The following is a 14,298-nucleotide window of genomic DNA, read 5'->3' on the forward strand; positions in this document are numbered from 1 at the left end:
AGGTGGTGAAGAAGGCTTATGTCAATGCTGGTCTTTATCGGTTGGAGTGTTGAGTATAGGAATTGGAAAATCATGTTGCAGCTGTATAAGACTTTGTTTAGGCCGCATTTGGAGTATTGTCTACAGTTCTGGTCGCCACACTACTGGAAGGACGCATTGGAAAGGGTACAGAAGAGATTTACCAGGATGTTGCCTGGTTTGGAGGATATGGACAATGAAGAAAGGTTGAACAAACTTGAATTGTTTTCATTGGAGCATCGGAGAATGACGGAGGGGGGGAGGGTCCTGATAGAGGTTTACTAGATTATGACAGACTTGGATAGAATAGATAGTCAGAGTTATTTTCCCTGGGTCAAATGGTCAATTACTCGGGGCATAGGTTGAAAGTGAGAGGGGGAGAGTTTAAAAGAGACGTAAGAGGTAGGTTTTTCACACAGAGGGTGGTGAGTGCCTGAAACGTGTAGCCAGAGGAAGTGGCAGAAGCTGATTCTATACCAATGTTCAAGATGCATCTGGATAGATACAAGAACGGGCGGGGAATAGAGGGATATGGATAATGTAGAGGCAAGAAAATATTAGAGAGGTATCTGTGTCGGCATAGACTTGATGGTCTGAAAGGCCTGTTCCTGGGCTGTGGTGTATTTTATTCAAAGGCTTTATAGCAAGACGCTTCGAAAATAGTTTGATTTGATTTGATTTATTATTAGCACGTATTGGGGTACAGTGAAAAATATCGAGACTGGGTCAGACAGAAGCAGCGTGGATTCATGAGAGGGATATCGTGCTTGACAAATCTACCGGAATTCTTCGGAGATGTAACGAGGAGTTTTGATTAGGAGGAGCCAGTGGATTTGGTTTATTTGGATTTTTAGAAGGCGTTCAACGTAAGAGTTCAGTGTGTAAAATTAATGCCCATGGGATTGAGGGTAGTTTATTGAGATGGACAGAAAATTGGTTAGAGTCATAGAGGCTTACAGCAAGAAAACAGGCCCTTCGGCCCAACTTGTCCATGCTGCACTTTTTTTGAATGACTAAGCTAGCACCAGTTGCCTGCATTTGGCCCATATCCCTCGATCACCATCTTACCCATGTAACTGTCTAAATGCTTTTTAAAAGACAAAATTGTACCCACCTCTGCTACTGCCTCTGGCAGCTCGTTCCAGACACTCACCACCCTCTATGTGAAAAAATTGCCCCGCTGGACCCTTTTGTATCTCTCCCCTCTCACCTTAAACCTATGCCTTTTAGTTTTAGACTCCCCTACTTTTAGGAAAAGATATTGACTATCTAGCTGATCGCTGCCCCTCATTATTTTATAGACCTCTATAAGATCACCCCTAAGCCTCCTACGCTCCAGAGAAAAAAAGTTCCAGTCTATCCAGCCTCTCCTTATAACTCAACTCATCAAATCCTGGTAGTACCCTAGTAAATCTTTTCTGCACTCTCTTGTTTAATAATACCATTTCTATAATAGGGTGACCAGAATTGCACACAGTATCCCAAGTGTGGCCTTCCCAATGTCTTGTACAACTTCAACAAGATGTCCCAACTCCTGTATTCAATGTTCTGACCAATGAACCCAAGCATGCTGAATGCCTTCTTCACCACTCTGTCCACCTCTGACTCCACTTTCATAGAATCATAGAACCCTACAATGTAGAAAGAGGCCATTCAGCCCATCAAGTCTGCACCGACCACAAGCCCACTCAGGCTCTATCCCCATAACTCCATTCATTTATCCTAGCTAATTCCCCAGCACAAAGGGGCAATTTAGCACAGCCAATCCATCTAACCCGCACATCTTTGGACTGTGGGAGGAAACAGGAGCACCCGGAGGAAATCCACGCAGACATGGGGAGAATGTGCAAACTCCACACAGACAGTGACCCGAGCCGGGAATCGAACCTGGGTCCCTGGCGCTGTGAAGCAACAGTGCTAACCATCATAGCAGGATAAGAACCTGTACCCCTAGATCGCTTTGTTCTATAACTTGCCCCAATGTCCTACCATTAACTAAGTCCTGCCCTGGTTTGAACTACCAAAATGCATCACCTCGCATTTATCTAAAACTCCATCTGCTATTCATCAGCCCACTGATCCAATTGATCAAGACCCTGTTGCAATCCTCGATAACCTTCCTCACTGTCCACGATGCCACCAATCTTGGTGTCATCTGCAAACTTACTAACCACGCCTCCTATATTCTCATCCAAACCATTAATATAAATAACAAATAACAGTGGGCCCAGCGCTGATCCCTGAGGCACACCGCTGGTCACAGGCCTCCAGTTTGAAAAAAAATCTTCTACAACCACCTTCTATCTCCTGTCATAAGCCAATTTTGTATCCATTTGGTTACCTCACCCTGGATCCTGTGAAACTTAACCGTATGCAACAACCTACCATGCGGTACCTTGTCAAAGGCCTTGCTAAAGTCCATGTAGACAACATCAACAGCGCTGCCCTCATCTACCTTCTTGGTTACCCCTTCAAAAAACTCAATCAAATTTGGGAGACATGATTTTCCACTCACAAAGCCATGCTGACTGTCCCTAATCAGTCCTTGCGTCTCTAAATGCCTGTAAATCCTGTCTCTCAAAATATCTTCCAACAATTTACCCACTACAGATGTGAGGCTCACTGGCCTGTAGTTCCCAGGCTTTTCCCTGCAGACCTTTTTAAACAAAGGCACAACATTTGCCATTTTCCAATCTTCAGGTACCTCACTTGTGGCTGTCAATGATTTAAATATCTCTGCCAGGGGACCCGCAATTTCCTCCCTTACCTCCCACAATGTCCTGGGATACACTTCATTGGGTTCCCGTGGATTTATCTATCTTGATGCACTTTAAGACTTCCAGCATCTCCTTCTCTATAATATGTACACTCCTCAGGCATCACTATTTCCCAAGTTCCCTAACATCCATGCTTTTCTCAACAGTAAATACTGATGAGAAATAGTCATTTCAGATCTCACCCATCTCTTATGGATCCGTGCATAGGTGACCTTGTTGATCCATAGAACCCTACAGTGCAGAAAGAGGCCCTTCGGCCCATCGAGTCTGTACTGAACACAATCCCACCCAGGCCCTACCCCCATATCCCTACATATTAAACCTACTAATCCCTCTAACCTACACATCCTTGGACATTAAGGGGCAATTTCTTAGCATGGCCAATCAACCTAACCCGCACATCTTTGGACTGTGGGAGGAAACCGGAGCACCCGGAGGAAACCCACGCAGACACGAGGAGAATGTGCAAACTCCACACAGACAGTGGCCCGAGCCGGGAATCGAACCCAGGACCCTGGAGCTGTGAAGCAGCAGTGCTAACCCACTGTGCCACCCACCACGCTTGGTTTCGATTCCCGGCTTGGGTGACAGTGGGAGTTTGTACATTCTCCCCATGTCTGCGTGGGTTTACCCTAGATGCCCTGGTTTCCTCCGACAGTCCAAAGATGTGCAGGTTAAGTGGATTGGCCGTGCTAAAACGGACCCTTAGTTTCAGGAGGATCAGCTCGAGTAAATGTATGGGGATAGGGCCTGGGTGAGATACTGGTTGGCGCAGACTTGATGGGCTGAGTGGCCTCCTCCTGCACTATAGGATATATGCCCAGAAAGTTCAAACTTTTTGGGGGCAATTACTCTGTAAATTGATTTAAATCACAAGACTTTGGATAATTCCAACGTTCTTCCACTAATAATTACCCAGGAAAAGTTAGAATTAGAACCATTTCTAACTAAGAACAAAGAACAAAAACAGGCCCTTTGGCCCAACGAGCCCGCGCCGCCATTTTAACATTACCAGTCCCCCCCCTCTTCACCCATGACCCTTGTCTATGCTTATGGCAATCCACATTGAGGGAAACTAATTTAAGGACAATTTATTACCTCCAATCAGCCTAATAGCACATCTTTGGGGTGTAGGAGGAAACCAGAGCACCCGGAGAAAACTCCTGGGTAACCATAGTGTAGATGCTCCCCCACCAACCACCATCCCTTGCCCCCCCACCCCACTGACCACACTCCTCCTCACTATTTGTTTCCCTTTGTATCGTCAGTAAATTTGGCGACATTACTGTCAGCTCTGAGGAAGGGTCATCCAAACTCAAAACGTTGGCTCTATTCTCTGTCAGACCTCCTAACATTTCCTGTTTCTGTTTCAGATTTCAGCACCCGCAGTATTTCGCTTTTACGTTACAGGCCAACCCTTCTGAGTCATGAACGCTTGCCCATTTTGGAAGGAAGAAATGCAGAATATTACTTAAATGGAGAGTGTAGAATGCTGTGGTACAGAGGGATCTGGGTGTCGTTTTATATGAATCACAAGAAATCAGGTGCAGCAAATAATTAGATGCCTCACGGCACCGGGGACCCAGGTTCGATTCCTGGTTTGGATCGCTGTGGGGTTTGCATGTTCTCCCCATGTCTGTGTGGGTTTCTTTCCACATTCTGAAAGACGTGCTGGTTAGGTGCATTAAACAGGCAAACAAAGTGTGGCGACTAGGGGTATTTCACAGTAACTTCATTGCAGAGATAATGTAAGCCTCACCTGTGACTAATAAATAAACTTTATTTTAGGAAGGCCAGTGGATGTTGGCCTTTATTCCAAGGGTGATGGAGTATAAAAGGAGGGGGTCCCTGCTGCAACTGTACAGGGCACTGGTGAGATCACACCTGGAACACTGTATAGTGGGAGGGATATACTGGCATTGGAAGAGGAAGGATTGAATAGATGGAGTCTATTCATTGGGGTACAATCTGAGGTGATCTCATTGAAACATGAGATTCTGAAGGAAGGGAGTAGGCAAGGCTGAACAGGGAGGAGTTTGATGGGAAGGAAGGAAAGTGGAGTTAAAGCCACAATTAAGCCGTGATCATATTGAATGGAAAGCTGGCTCAAGAAGCCAAATGGCCTACTCCTGCTGCTATTTCACTCATTCGTACAATCTTCGAGGGAGTTCTGATTCCTACATAAAGGATGGTGCATTTTCAGTAAGAGGCGAGTCCCAGTAGATAGAAATGATGAAGAACTCCTCCTGTGTGGGGTTTGCACATTCTCCCCATGGCTGCGTGGGTTTTCTCCAGGTGCTCCTGTTTCCTCCCACAGTAAAAGGATGTGCGGGTTAGGTGGATTGGTCAACTGCTCCTTAGTGTCAGGATGACTGGCTAGGGTAAACGCATGGGGTTATGGGAATAGGGCCTGGGTGGGATTGTGGTCAGTGCAGACTCGAAGGGCTGAATAGAACATAGAACATTACAGCGCAGAACAGGCCCTTCAGCCCACGATGTTGCGCCGACCAATTAAAAGGCAATGACCCTCTAACCTAAACCAATCCCTTTCCATCCATAAACCTATCCACGGATCTCTTAAACGCTCCCAAACTAGGCGCATTTACAACTGCAGCAGGCATGGCATTCCAATCCCTCACCACCCTCTGGGTAAAGAACCTACCTCTGACATCCAAATAGCCTCCTTCTGCACTGTAGGAATCTATGAACTGTCTTCCAATATTTAATTTATATGCAAATCTTTTGACTGATACATTTTCTTGCAATAAATTTGCCTTTTTAAAGATGAGACGAGAAAATGCATAAAAATGTCATAATTTTTTGAATAATGAAGTCACCACCACCATTCACGGTTGGGTTTCCTGACTTTGAGATAAAGGGGTGGCAAGGATCATTCATCTGGGAGAAACTCTCCGCTTAGCAGTTTCTCACATCACCCACGTCCCAAGCAGCAGCAACAACAAGTTTACAGCAAACTTGGCTTTTGGCTCAGATAAAAGTGTAGTTTGTTGATCCAACACGCTTGGTAGAAATCAATGAGGTTACACTGAGACTTCATTTGAAGCAATTTTTAAAAATGCCATCTAGGCCATTTTGCTGAGCTGGAGCTCAGATCAAGCTCAGGAGGGGATGTGTAAATCAAGATCCAGACAGGAAAAGTGGAGCCCGTCTTGTCAGCTTGGATCTGTAATGTGTCTCTTATCTTTGATTGGGCCAATTTAGTTTTTGATTGAATATACGCAGCAAGCGGTTTGTATCAGAGGTAGCACGTCCGAGTGACAGTTTCCAAAAAACAGGCCAAAAGTTGTAACTGCATTTCAAATCCCCAAGCTACACGAGTGCCTGGGGCTGGTGCATACATGGAAGATGCAGCATAGGAAAGGAAGGTTTCAGAAATGGGGCACAGAATGTTTACACCGGAATGAGTGACATTAGAGATTTCAAACTAGAACACAGTTCCTTTCAGTATACAAAGTAAAACTTTAATAAAATCTTTATTTTCCCCACAAGCTTTATATTACAATGAGAATATATTTATATATATTGTACAGGACAGAGCTGAAAGCAGTAAACCAGGATACATTCACAGATAAGTTACTCCATTGCTGGCATGCTTACATCAGTGAACGAAATTGTGCACTTTAGTATAGCAAGTTTTCACACAGATTAGGAGGGTGGAGAGAAGAGAAACACAAAGCATCACTTTGCCTCACATTAATGTTGAGTTGGTCCCAGGCAGTTCAGTAAACAAACATTGCAAAAGATTACAATAGCTCTGCATTTGAGTGCCACTGCACAGGAATAACATTGAGTTTAATAAGGGTTCAGAGTCGAATGCAGGTGAAGCACGGCGTGACAATGGAAATTAGCAGCCGAGTGATGGTGGGGCTGAAATGAAAGGAGCACAACGGTTCAGGACATCCCCCAGTCTTGCACTACAGTCAACTGTGACCCCGACACAAAAACCAACCTCCGACTCGACCCAGCAAGCCTGGAGAGTGAGCAGACCTCGGGAACAAACACTGCTGGAAATCAAGACATTCTTCAATCTGCTGACCCTGTGGAACAGCAATCAGAAAAAGTGTGTACTGGAAAAATAGCTTCTGTGTATTCAAAAAATAATTTTCTATCTCCAATCTAGCACAAGGCCAAAATCCGGTAATATAAATGAGTAACTTGGGGTGCGGCAAAATATCCTCTAGTAGCCCATCCTTCCTCAATCAGCCACCATGTGCAGTGTGTGCTAACAGCCTTTGCACCAAATTTTACAAGAAAATAAAACCTTTACCCACTGAGCTCTGTCTAACTCCATCTATTATCCCTTTACTAGCTTATCATACAACTTCCATTTTCTGATTTGGTGCAATGTCCCAGTTAGGCACGGAAGACAAATACTACAATACAGCTCCTCTTCACTGGTCACACATAAGCTAACCTTACTAAGATATATAAAAGGTATTAATTTTTTGCAGCTCTATTTTATACATGCCTTAATTTCTTTATAAACAAAACAGCCTCTTAAAAATACCACAAATCAGCTTTATATTAATATATTCATATATCCATACATATAACACATTAAAGCTTCATTCAGGAGCTCTTCTGAGCATCATCAATACCCAGAAAACAGGGAATTTAATTCCCCTGCACAAATACATCGTGGTTACAAGCTAATATTCAGCTACTTGGTGGGGCAGTACAGAAACCAGCTTGCTTTTACATCAACGCCGTTTCAATCCAGATTATAGGGGCACCAATCTTTGTCAATCGCCCCAGGATTCACATTCAAACCTGGATTCAAATGATTCATCAATATAAAAGCAGCTCTGGGTTTTTGAAGTTTGTATGCAGTTTAAGTGCATCGTCATACCACAGATGGAGCAGCTCACTCCAGAGAACACAGAAATCAGGGTCCAGGCTTCCCCAACAGCCATTCACACAGCCGGCAGGAGACTTACACCCATCAAGGAGCACGGAGCAGAGGGGGCAAACGGGACAGACCGAAACGCACATACAGCGTGCTCTGGAGATGGGGCAAACAGCTTCCTGACAATTCACTAGTACTGCTAACTGCTCGACAAAACAGTGAGTGAGGAAAGTATCGATTTAAAATGTGGTAAACTGTGAAATCTGTTCACCTCCCACCAGAGTGTTAGTATTGGAACAGCAAAAGCAGATAGAAGCTCAGTGGAGAATGATCTGTGGAAATGCTGTGGGGAGAAGCAGAGTTATATTTATATTGCAACCTCAGTGCAAGAGGAATATTCCACTCCTTAAACAGTATTCACAGTCGCAGCTCAATCTGTCTTGCACTGCAGATTCTTGCCTTTTAATACATTCTCTTTGTACCTGAACTGGCAAGATTTTAACACATTCATGGACACAGTTAATAAAAAGGTGAATGAATATCAATAGACACTCAGTACAGAGCTGAATACAGACAATGTGTCTTCTGGTACCTGTACCCTCTGCTCCTTGTCCAAAGCATGATGCTAAGCAGTTTTAGATGCACGTGATTCCCACAGTTTGGGCACAAAGGATTACATACAAAACCAGTCTCTGGCACATCACAGCAGTCAGTAGCTGCAAACTCTTGCTCTTTAATTTTTTTTTATACATTGGCTCCCACAGAAGAATAATTCATTTTGAGTAGAGTAAGTACCCTCTTTAAAACTTCCCCTCCAGTGTCAGACCCATAGAACAGCAAGACCACATTGCCTGCCCAAGTACTGCAGTGAACCAAACCTGCAATGCTCATTGTCAGGCTGACTGCAGTTTGTGTTTTGACATTTGGTTGCTATTCTACATGCAAGCTTCACATGAGTACGTTATTAAACTTTAGATTTAAATACAGGATTTAACTCTCACTCCATAAACAGTTTTTTTTTGTTTTAAATTCCATTCGACTCATTTTCCTGAGCAGTTTAAACAGGATGCGAATCACAGGGGAAATAACTGGCGATAGTGGCCAATAGAACTTCAGTCTCACTCCTCTGGGTACTTCTGCACATGCAATCACTTCCAACAATTCTGCTGTGCTGAGTCCAAACTTTACAGGTCAAAGATATTCATTCAAGAGCAATTAGAAACAAAATTAACGTAAAAGTCAATCTTAGCCATCTTTTGAAAAGACAACTCGAGATGGATATTTTCCCACTAACTCATATGGTTACCCCTATAATGGGGCATACGTTTCCAGTTATTTTGCACTGTGCGTAAACTGATCACAGTAAGAAGTCTGACAACACCAGGTTTAAGTCCAACCGATTTATTTGACAGTAAACTCACAAGCTTTCGAGGTTTGCCCCTTCGTCAGGTGAACGGAGAACTCTGGCCTCAGAACTCTCCATTCACCCGATGAAGGGGCAAACCTCGAAAGCTTGTGAGTTTACTATCAAATAAATCAGTTGGACTTAAACCCGGTGTTGTCAGCCTTCTTCCTGTGTTTACCCCAGTCCAACGCTGGCATCTCCACATCACATAAACTGATCAGCGTGTTAGCCGACAACTATTCAGACTGGGGAAGGGGAACATTGGGTTTCACAAAACCTGGTAAAATTCCTAAAGTGTCACATTTCAGGTAAGGCAGCGTGGAACTGTGCACTCCTCATTACCGGGGCTGGCAACATCAGCTGGACTTGTTCCAAATCACTCAAGGCTGTTTTAGGATGAGGTGGTTAGGTACAAATTTTACCACAGTCTGACTGTACCAGGCTGCAAGAGGTTTGCTCACCGCCTTAGCAAGTCAATATTTCTCTTAAATCATAAAACAAACATTAAAAACGCAAGGCTGAGTTGCACCCATCAGTCACCACAGCACCGCCCAGGTGGATTTTTGCTCAGGTAACTGCTCTGACCTATTTAGAACCTTAACTATGGACCTCTACATTCAGGTTCGCTGCGGTACACACTAGCCTTCTATGAGTTAAACATTTTTTAGGATTCCCTATTCAGCTGAAATGACCCAGCAAAAATCCACGTTTCTAAAATAGTCAATGCCATTTGCCCCTTATCTAATTAGGCTACTGATGCATGAAAAATCCCGTGAGAAGTGCTGAAGTGGATTTTAAGCCTTTATACTGCAGTATCTCCCTATTGCCTAACTTTCGAAAGCTAGCTGAAGCAGCACTGTGCAAAGTACTAAAGGAGTTCTTCTCTTCCCCCATCCCTCAGAAAATAAAAGTCAGATACAAAATGTTAACGTCCAGTTGCTCTCTCTCTCAGGGTAGAATTCAAAGGCACTCTCCCATCGCACAGGTCAGATAATAGCACAGCAACAGGCGGTACTTTACTCCCCTACACTGTCTCCAATTGTTTCACAGTATCTAGTCAAAATCCTGCTACTGCTTTTCTACAATATAGACTCAAAGGTTGGTGCTTATTTGTGGTTTAACACATCGCTTACAGATAGGTTGGGGGGGGGGGGGGGAGGAAAGGAACAGAAATGAGCAACTTCTGGGGAAGATCGCAGCAGCAGCCTCTGCGGCTAACACTGCAATTCCTACCCTGCACACGTAATGCCATGGTGTTAATTATTCAAGTATGCGTCAATCCAGACACAAATACACCAATCTGGCAATACAGGATCTTTCACCTGCCCCTGTATTGATACAAGGAGAAACACGGCTTTATGATGTACATTGTGAAGACCACCCCTGTCCTCAGCCAGCCTATACCATTAGGGAACAGTGGTTATGAACAGCAAGAAAACACAGAGCCAAACTAGATCAAAGGCTTCATTCTTCAGCTCAGTGATATAAAGTGGTTTGCTATGAGTGACTGTCATCCCTCTTGTACCACATTCTGGTGCAACTGTGAAACCTTGCACCCACAGCTCAAATACCGGTCTCAAACATTCACTGACCTCTCACTCCTTTCTCCCTCCAGTGTTTCACACGAATGCTGGAATTCCATTTAAAAACAACTTTGTTTGGAGGTTAAAAACAGTGCATTTTTATGTTGGAATGTGATGACTCAGATAATGAAGCTGGATGGTTGGTTCATGTATTGTGGGTGACACCTTACCCTGAGAGGGGGACAGGTCTCGGCTAACCTGTTTTATGCCTTGTGCTAGATATTTCGTTATGCGTGTTTTGGAATAACAAGAGTTCTCCAACTCACTTGTGCTCAGTCCTCCAACCAGGAAGTGTAAGTCCCTAGCTAAATCCCATGCCAGGGAGAGTGCCAGGACAATCAACAGAACAGGCATTGTTGAATAAAAGAATTAGTAAACTACTGCCAACAACACCATCAGTTATCTCATCATTATCAGCAAATCAATTAACCCATGGGGACAGTTTGGAAGGGTGGGTATTTACCAAATATTCCTATCAGGGGGGTAGAGCTCCCTGTGGGTTGGGGAGGTCCCTGCAGGGTGGAGGCACATATATGCTTCAGTTTGATACATTTTCTCGCTGTGCAAAGGGGCTCAGGGTTGATGAACTGGTCACACACAATTATCACTTTCCCCGGTGTTGCTGCCTCCCGTTCCAAAGCTGAAGAGCTCACCTCCTCACTGAGCCTAATCTTATCAATTCTAAATCAGCATGAGTAAACAAGGCATCCTGTGATGTGCTGGCGTTGTGTCACAACAAAATTTACAAATAAATTTAAACAAAAAGAGACCAAAGCTGCACTGAACACAAAGTTGAGGATCACACACCCCTCCCTCGCACATTCTTCTTGTGAAGGAGTCAAACACCCAAAGAATCTCTCTTTGGGAGAAAAATATTTGTTTTAAAAATTGACTTTGGTAATGATGGCTGCCACTTTGATGGTGAATTCTTGCCAAGTCTGTGTAGGATCTAGAGGCAAAATGGAGTTGAGATCGCACACTGCAAATTGGCTGGAGTAGAGAAGAAGCCACAATCTTCTGCGTGGTTTCGAAACATTGAGCAATTGCTGTTTCTTGTTTTACTTCCGTTCCGGTTATTTCCACATCTGAGTGCCGAGGGATTGACCAGCAAGTGGTGCGGCTCCTGCTCCCATGGGAACGGATGACTGTCCATAATTCACCATCCCATTGGCACCATAGAAATTAATTCCTGCCATCTGCTGGGTCATCTGAAAAAGAAAGAAAGTCAACTGGTGCTCGGAACGCAATCATTTTACACAAGCTCTCTACCCAACTAACAGCTACTAAAGAACTGACGTAAAGGTGACCATAAAAATAGCATTATAGAATCCCTACAGTGCCATTCAGTCCATCAAGCCTCCACCTAGAACAATTCCACCCACAGCCTACCCCCATAACACTACATATTTACCCTGCTAGTCCCCCCTGACACTAAGGGACAAATTAGTGCGGCCAATCAACCTAACCCACACGTCTTTGGACTGGGAGGAAAGGGGAGCAACTAGAAGAAGCCCACACACACACACACAACATGCAAACTCCACACCGTCACTCAAGGCTGGAATTTAACCCAGGTCAAAATGTTTTACCAGGTGATGGGGTGAAGCAAGTCAATGCTGATACAGAGGACAGAACTGAAATCATGTTAAAGAAGTGAGTCAAACGGGTAATTTTGGATCTGATCTTTGATGGGGAGCTGAATTACCAGCTTGCCCCACGTTACCCTGGAGCAGAAAACCACACAGTCCCTTTAAGCTAAAGACACTAAAGGATTTCCACACAGGATCAGTTCATTCCCAGTGTACAATCATTCAAATCAGAAGGTGCCAAGCTTAGTCTCCATAACAGCCAATCTCAGCTGACACTGAATCATAGAATCTTACAGCATGGGAGGCCATTCAGCCCATCATGCTTGTGCTGGCACTTTGAAAGCTAGTCAATTGGTCCTCGTCCACCAAGCCCTACAAACATATTCATACCATTCAGCTATTAATCCTATACCCTGTTAATAGGTACTATTGAACCTGCTTCTGCCCCCTTTCAGATCATTCATTCACCATCAGTGTGTAAACACCACCCCCCCCACTGGAGGATGAGATACACTCAGACTGGGGAATGGGCACTGAGGCAGGACCTGATCCTTGCTGGACTTCCAGGAGGCAGGAAGGCCTGGGCTGCTCCATGACATGCTCACTATTGTCGAATAGCCACTCTCATTGCAGGCTCCCAATCAGAGGCAGTATGTTGTGAAATTGAAGGCAGAGATCTGATTACTCAATGGTGACAACATGACCCAACGTCAAGCAATTGGAATGGTTCCAACAAGATGTCTGCTTATCTAGACCGCACCCCCGCCCTCTTTCACAGTTAAAGTACGAACTAAGGTGCAAGTGCAGGGCGGCACAGAGAGAGAGAGAGAGAGAGTGAGAGAGAAGGCGAGAGAGCGGCACGGTGAGCGAGAGGAGGGCCTGTTTAAATAAACAGGCTGCGTGTACTAAATACTTGAGAGAAATATTGCCCCCAGTGCAGTTTCTGGATGGACAAGGGGCTGAGTTCTCATCCTCTCTTATACAACATGCTGGACAGCTCATTGCTTTGACCAAGCTATTAGATGTTTGATTGTAATGAACATATCGAGTTAAAACATTAAAGAGCAGGCAGGAATGCTGCTTACCTGTGTGATGTTCCACTGCAGCTGCTGTGCCTGCTGGACTCCGTACACTGGCTGAGGCATCGCTAACCCACCCACGTAGGCACCCTGTTGTGCCATCATCCCGCTGGGCATGCCCATTACTCCAGCTTGCATGCCTCCCATGATTCCTCCTGGCAGTGCCATTGGGCCCATCATGCCCATCGACTGCCCCACACTATTCATCATGCCGCTGGTGGGTGTCACTGTGCCACCCATAGGTGGGAAATTCCCGTAGCCAGATGGCACACAGGGAGTATAGGGCACCTGTGCAGAGGCCATGAACATTGTGCCTGTGAAACACAAAGAGGAGACAGTCACTCATTCACTTTCTGAATTGGCTACCCTTAACCAGCTTACATCATGCAGGATTAAAAAGAAAACATCTGTAAAATCATTGAGCAAAACGTCCCTCAGAGTCTCCAAAGACAGAAGATGTGTGGCAGGCAGTAAAAGTGGGATATAGTTGGGAGCGTGGTCTGCAACTGCTAGAGATCAAATTAAAATCAAAAATAATGGAATGACAAAGCATCTAAATTATAGAACCCCACAGTGCAGAAGGAGGCCAGTCAGCCCATCGGGTCTGCACCAGCCACAATCCCACCCAGGCCCTATCCCCATAACCCCACATATTTACCCTGCTAATCCCCTGACATTAGGGTCAATTTAGCATGGTTAATCAACCTAACCCGCACATCTTTGGACTGTGGGAGGAAACCGGAGCACCCGGAGGAAACCCACGCAGACAAGAGGAGAACGTGCAAAACTCCACACAGTTACTCAAGGCCAGAAATGAACCCAGGTCCCTGGTGCTGTGAGGCAACAAGAGAAAGGCAACTGGTTGAAGGTGGGACTGGTTGCTCAGTGCCTCCTCTGTTTGACTGCAGGGATTATTTCCCAGTTATATTAATCTTCCTCATCCACTTGGAAACTGAAAAAGCTTATCCTCATTTCCAGCT

At 44.8% G+C, this 14,298-nt stretch overlaps 1 protein-coding gene across 1 annotated transcript in view; it reads right to left on the minus strand.

Annotated features, from left to right (window-relative positions):
- Nucleotides 1-10,221: 10,221 nt before the first annotated feature.
- The window catches only part of LOC145357897 (stromal membrane-associated protein 2-like), a 63,581-nt gene continuing 59,504 nt past the window's right edge, over nt 10,222-14,298 (minus strand). Inside the window, exons 9-10 of the mRNA XM_080211458.1 lie at nt 13,325-13,632; nt 10,222-11,858 (exon numbers count right to left, since the gene is read on the minus strand). Coding sequence (XP_080067584.1) covers nt 11,724-11,858; nt 13,325-13,632 — 443 coding nt within the window. The 3' untranslated portion in view covers nt 10,222-11,723. The remainder of the gene's footprint in view (nt 11,859-13,324; nt 13,633-14,298) is intronic.

The sequence above is a fragment of the Carcharhinus amblyrhynchos genome, chromosome 24 (genome assembly GCF_965287045.1).
Source record: "Carcharhinus amblyrhynchos chromosome 24, sCarAmb.v2.hapA, whole genome shotgun sequence".
NCBI lineage: Eukaryota > Metazoa > Chordata > Chondrichthyes > Carcharhiniformes > Carcharhinidae > Carcharhinus > Carcharhinus amblyrhynchos.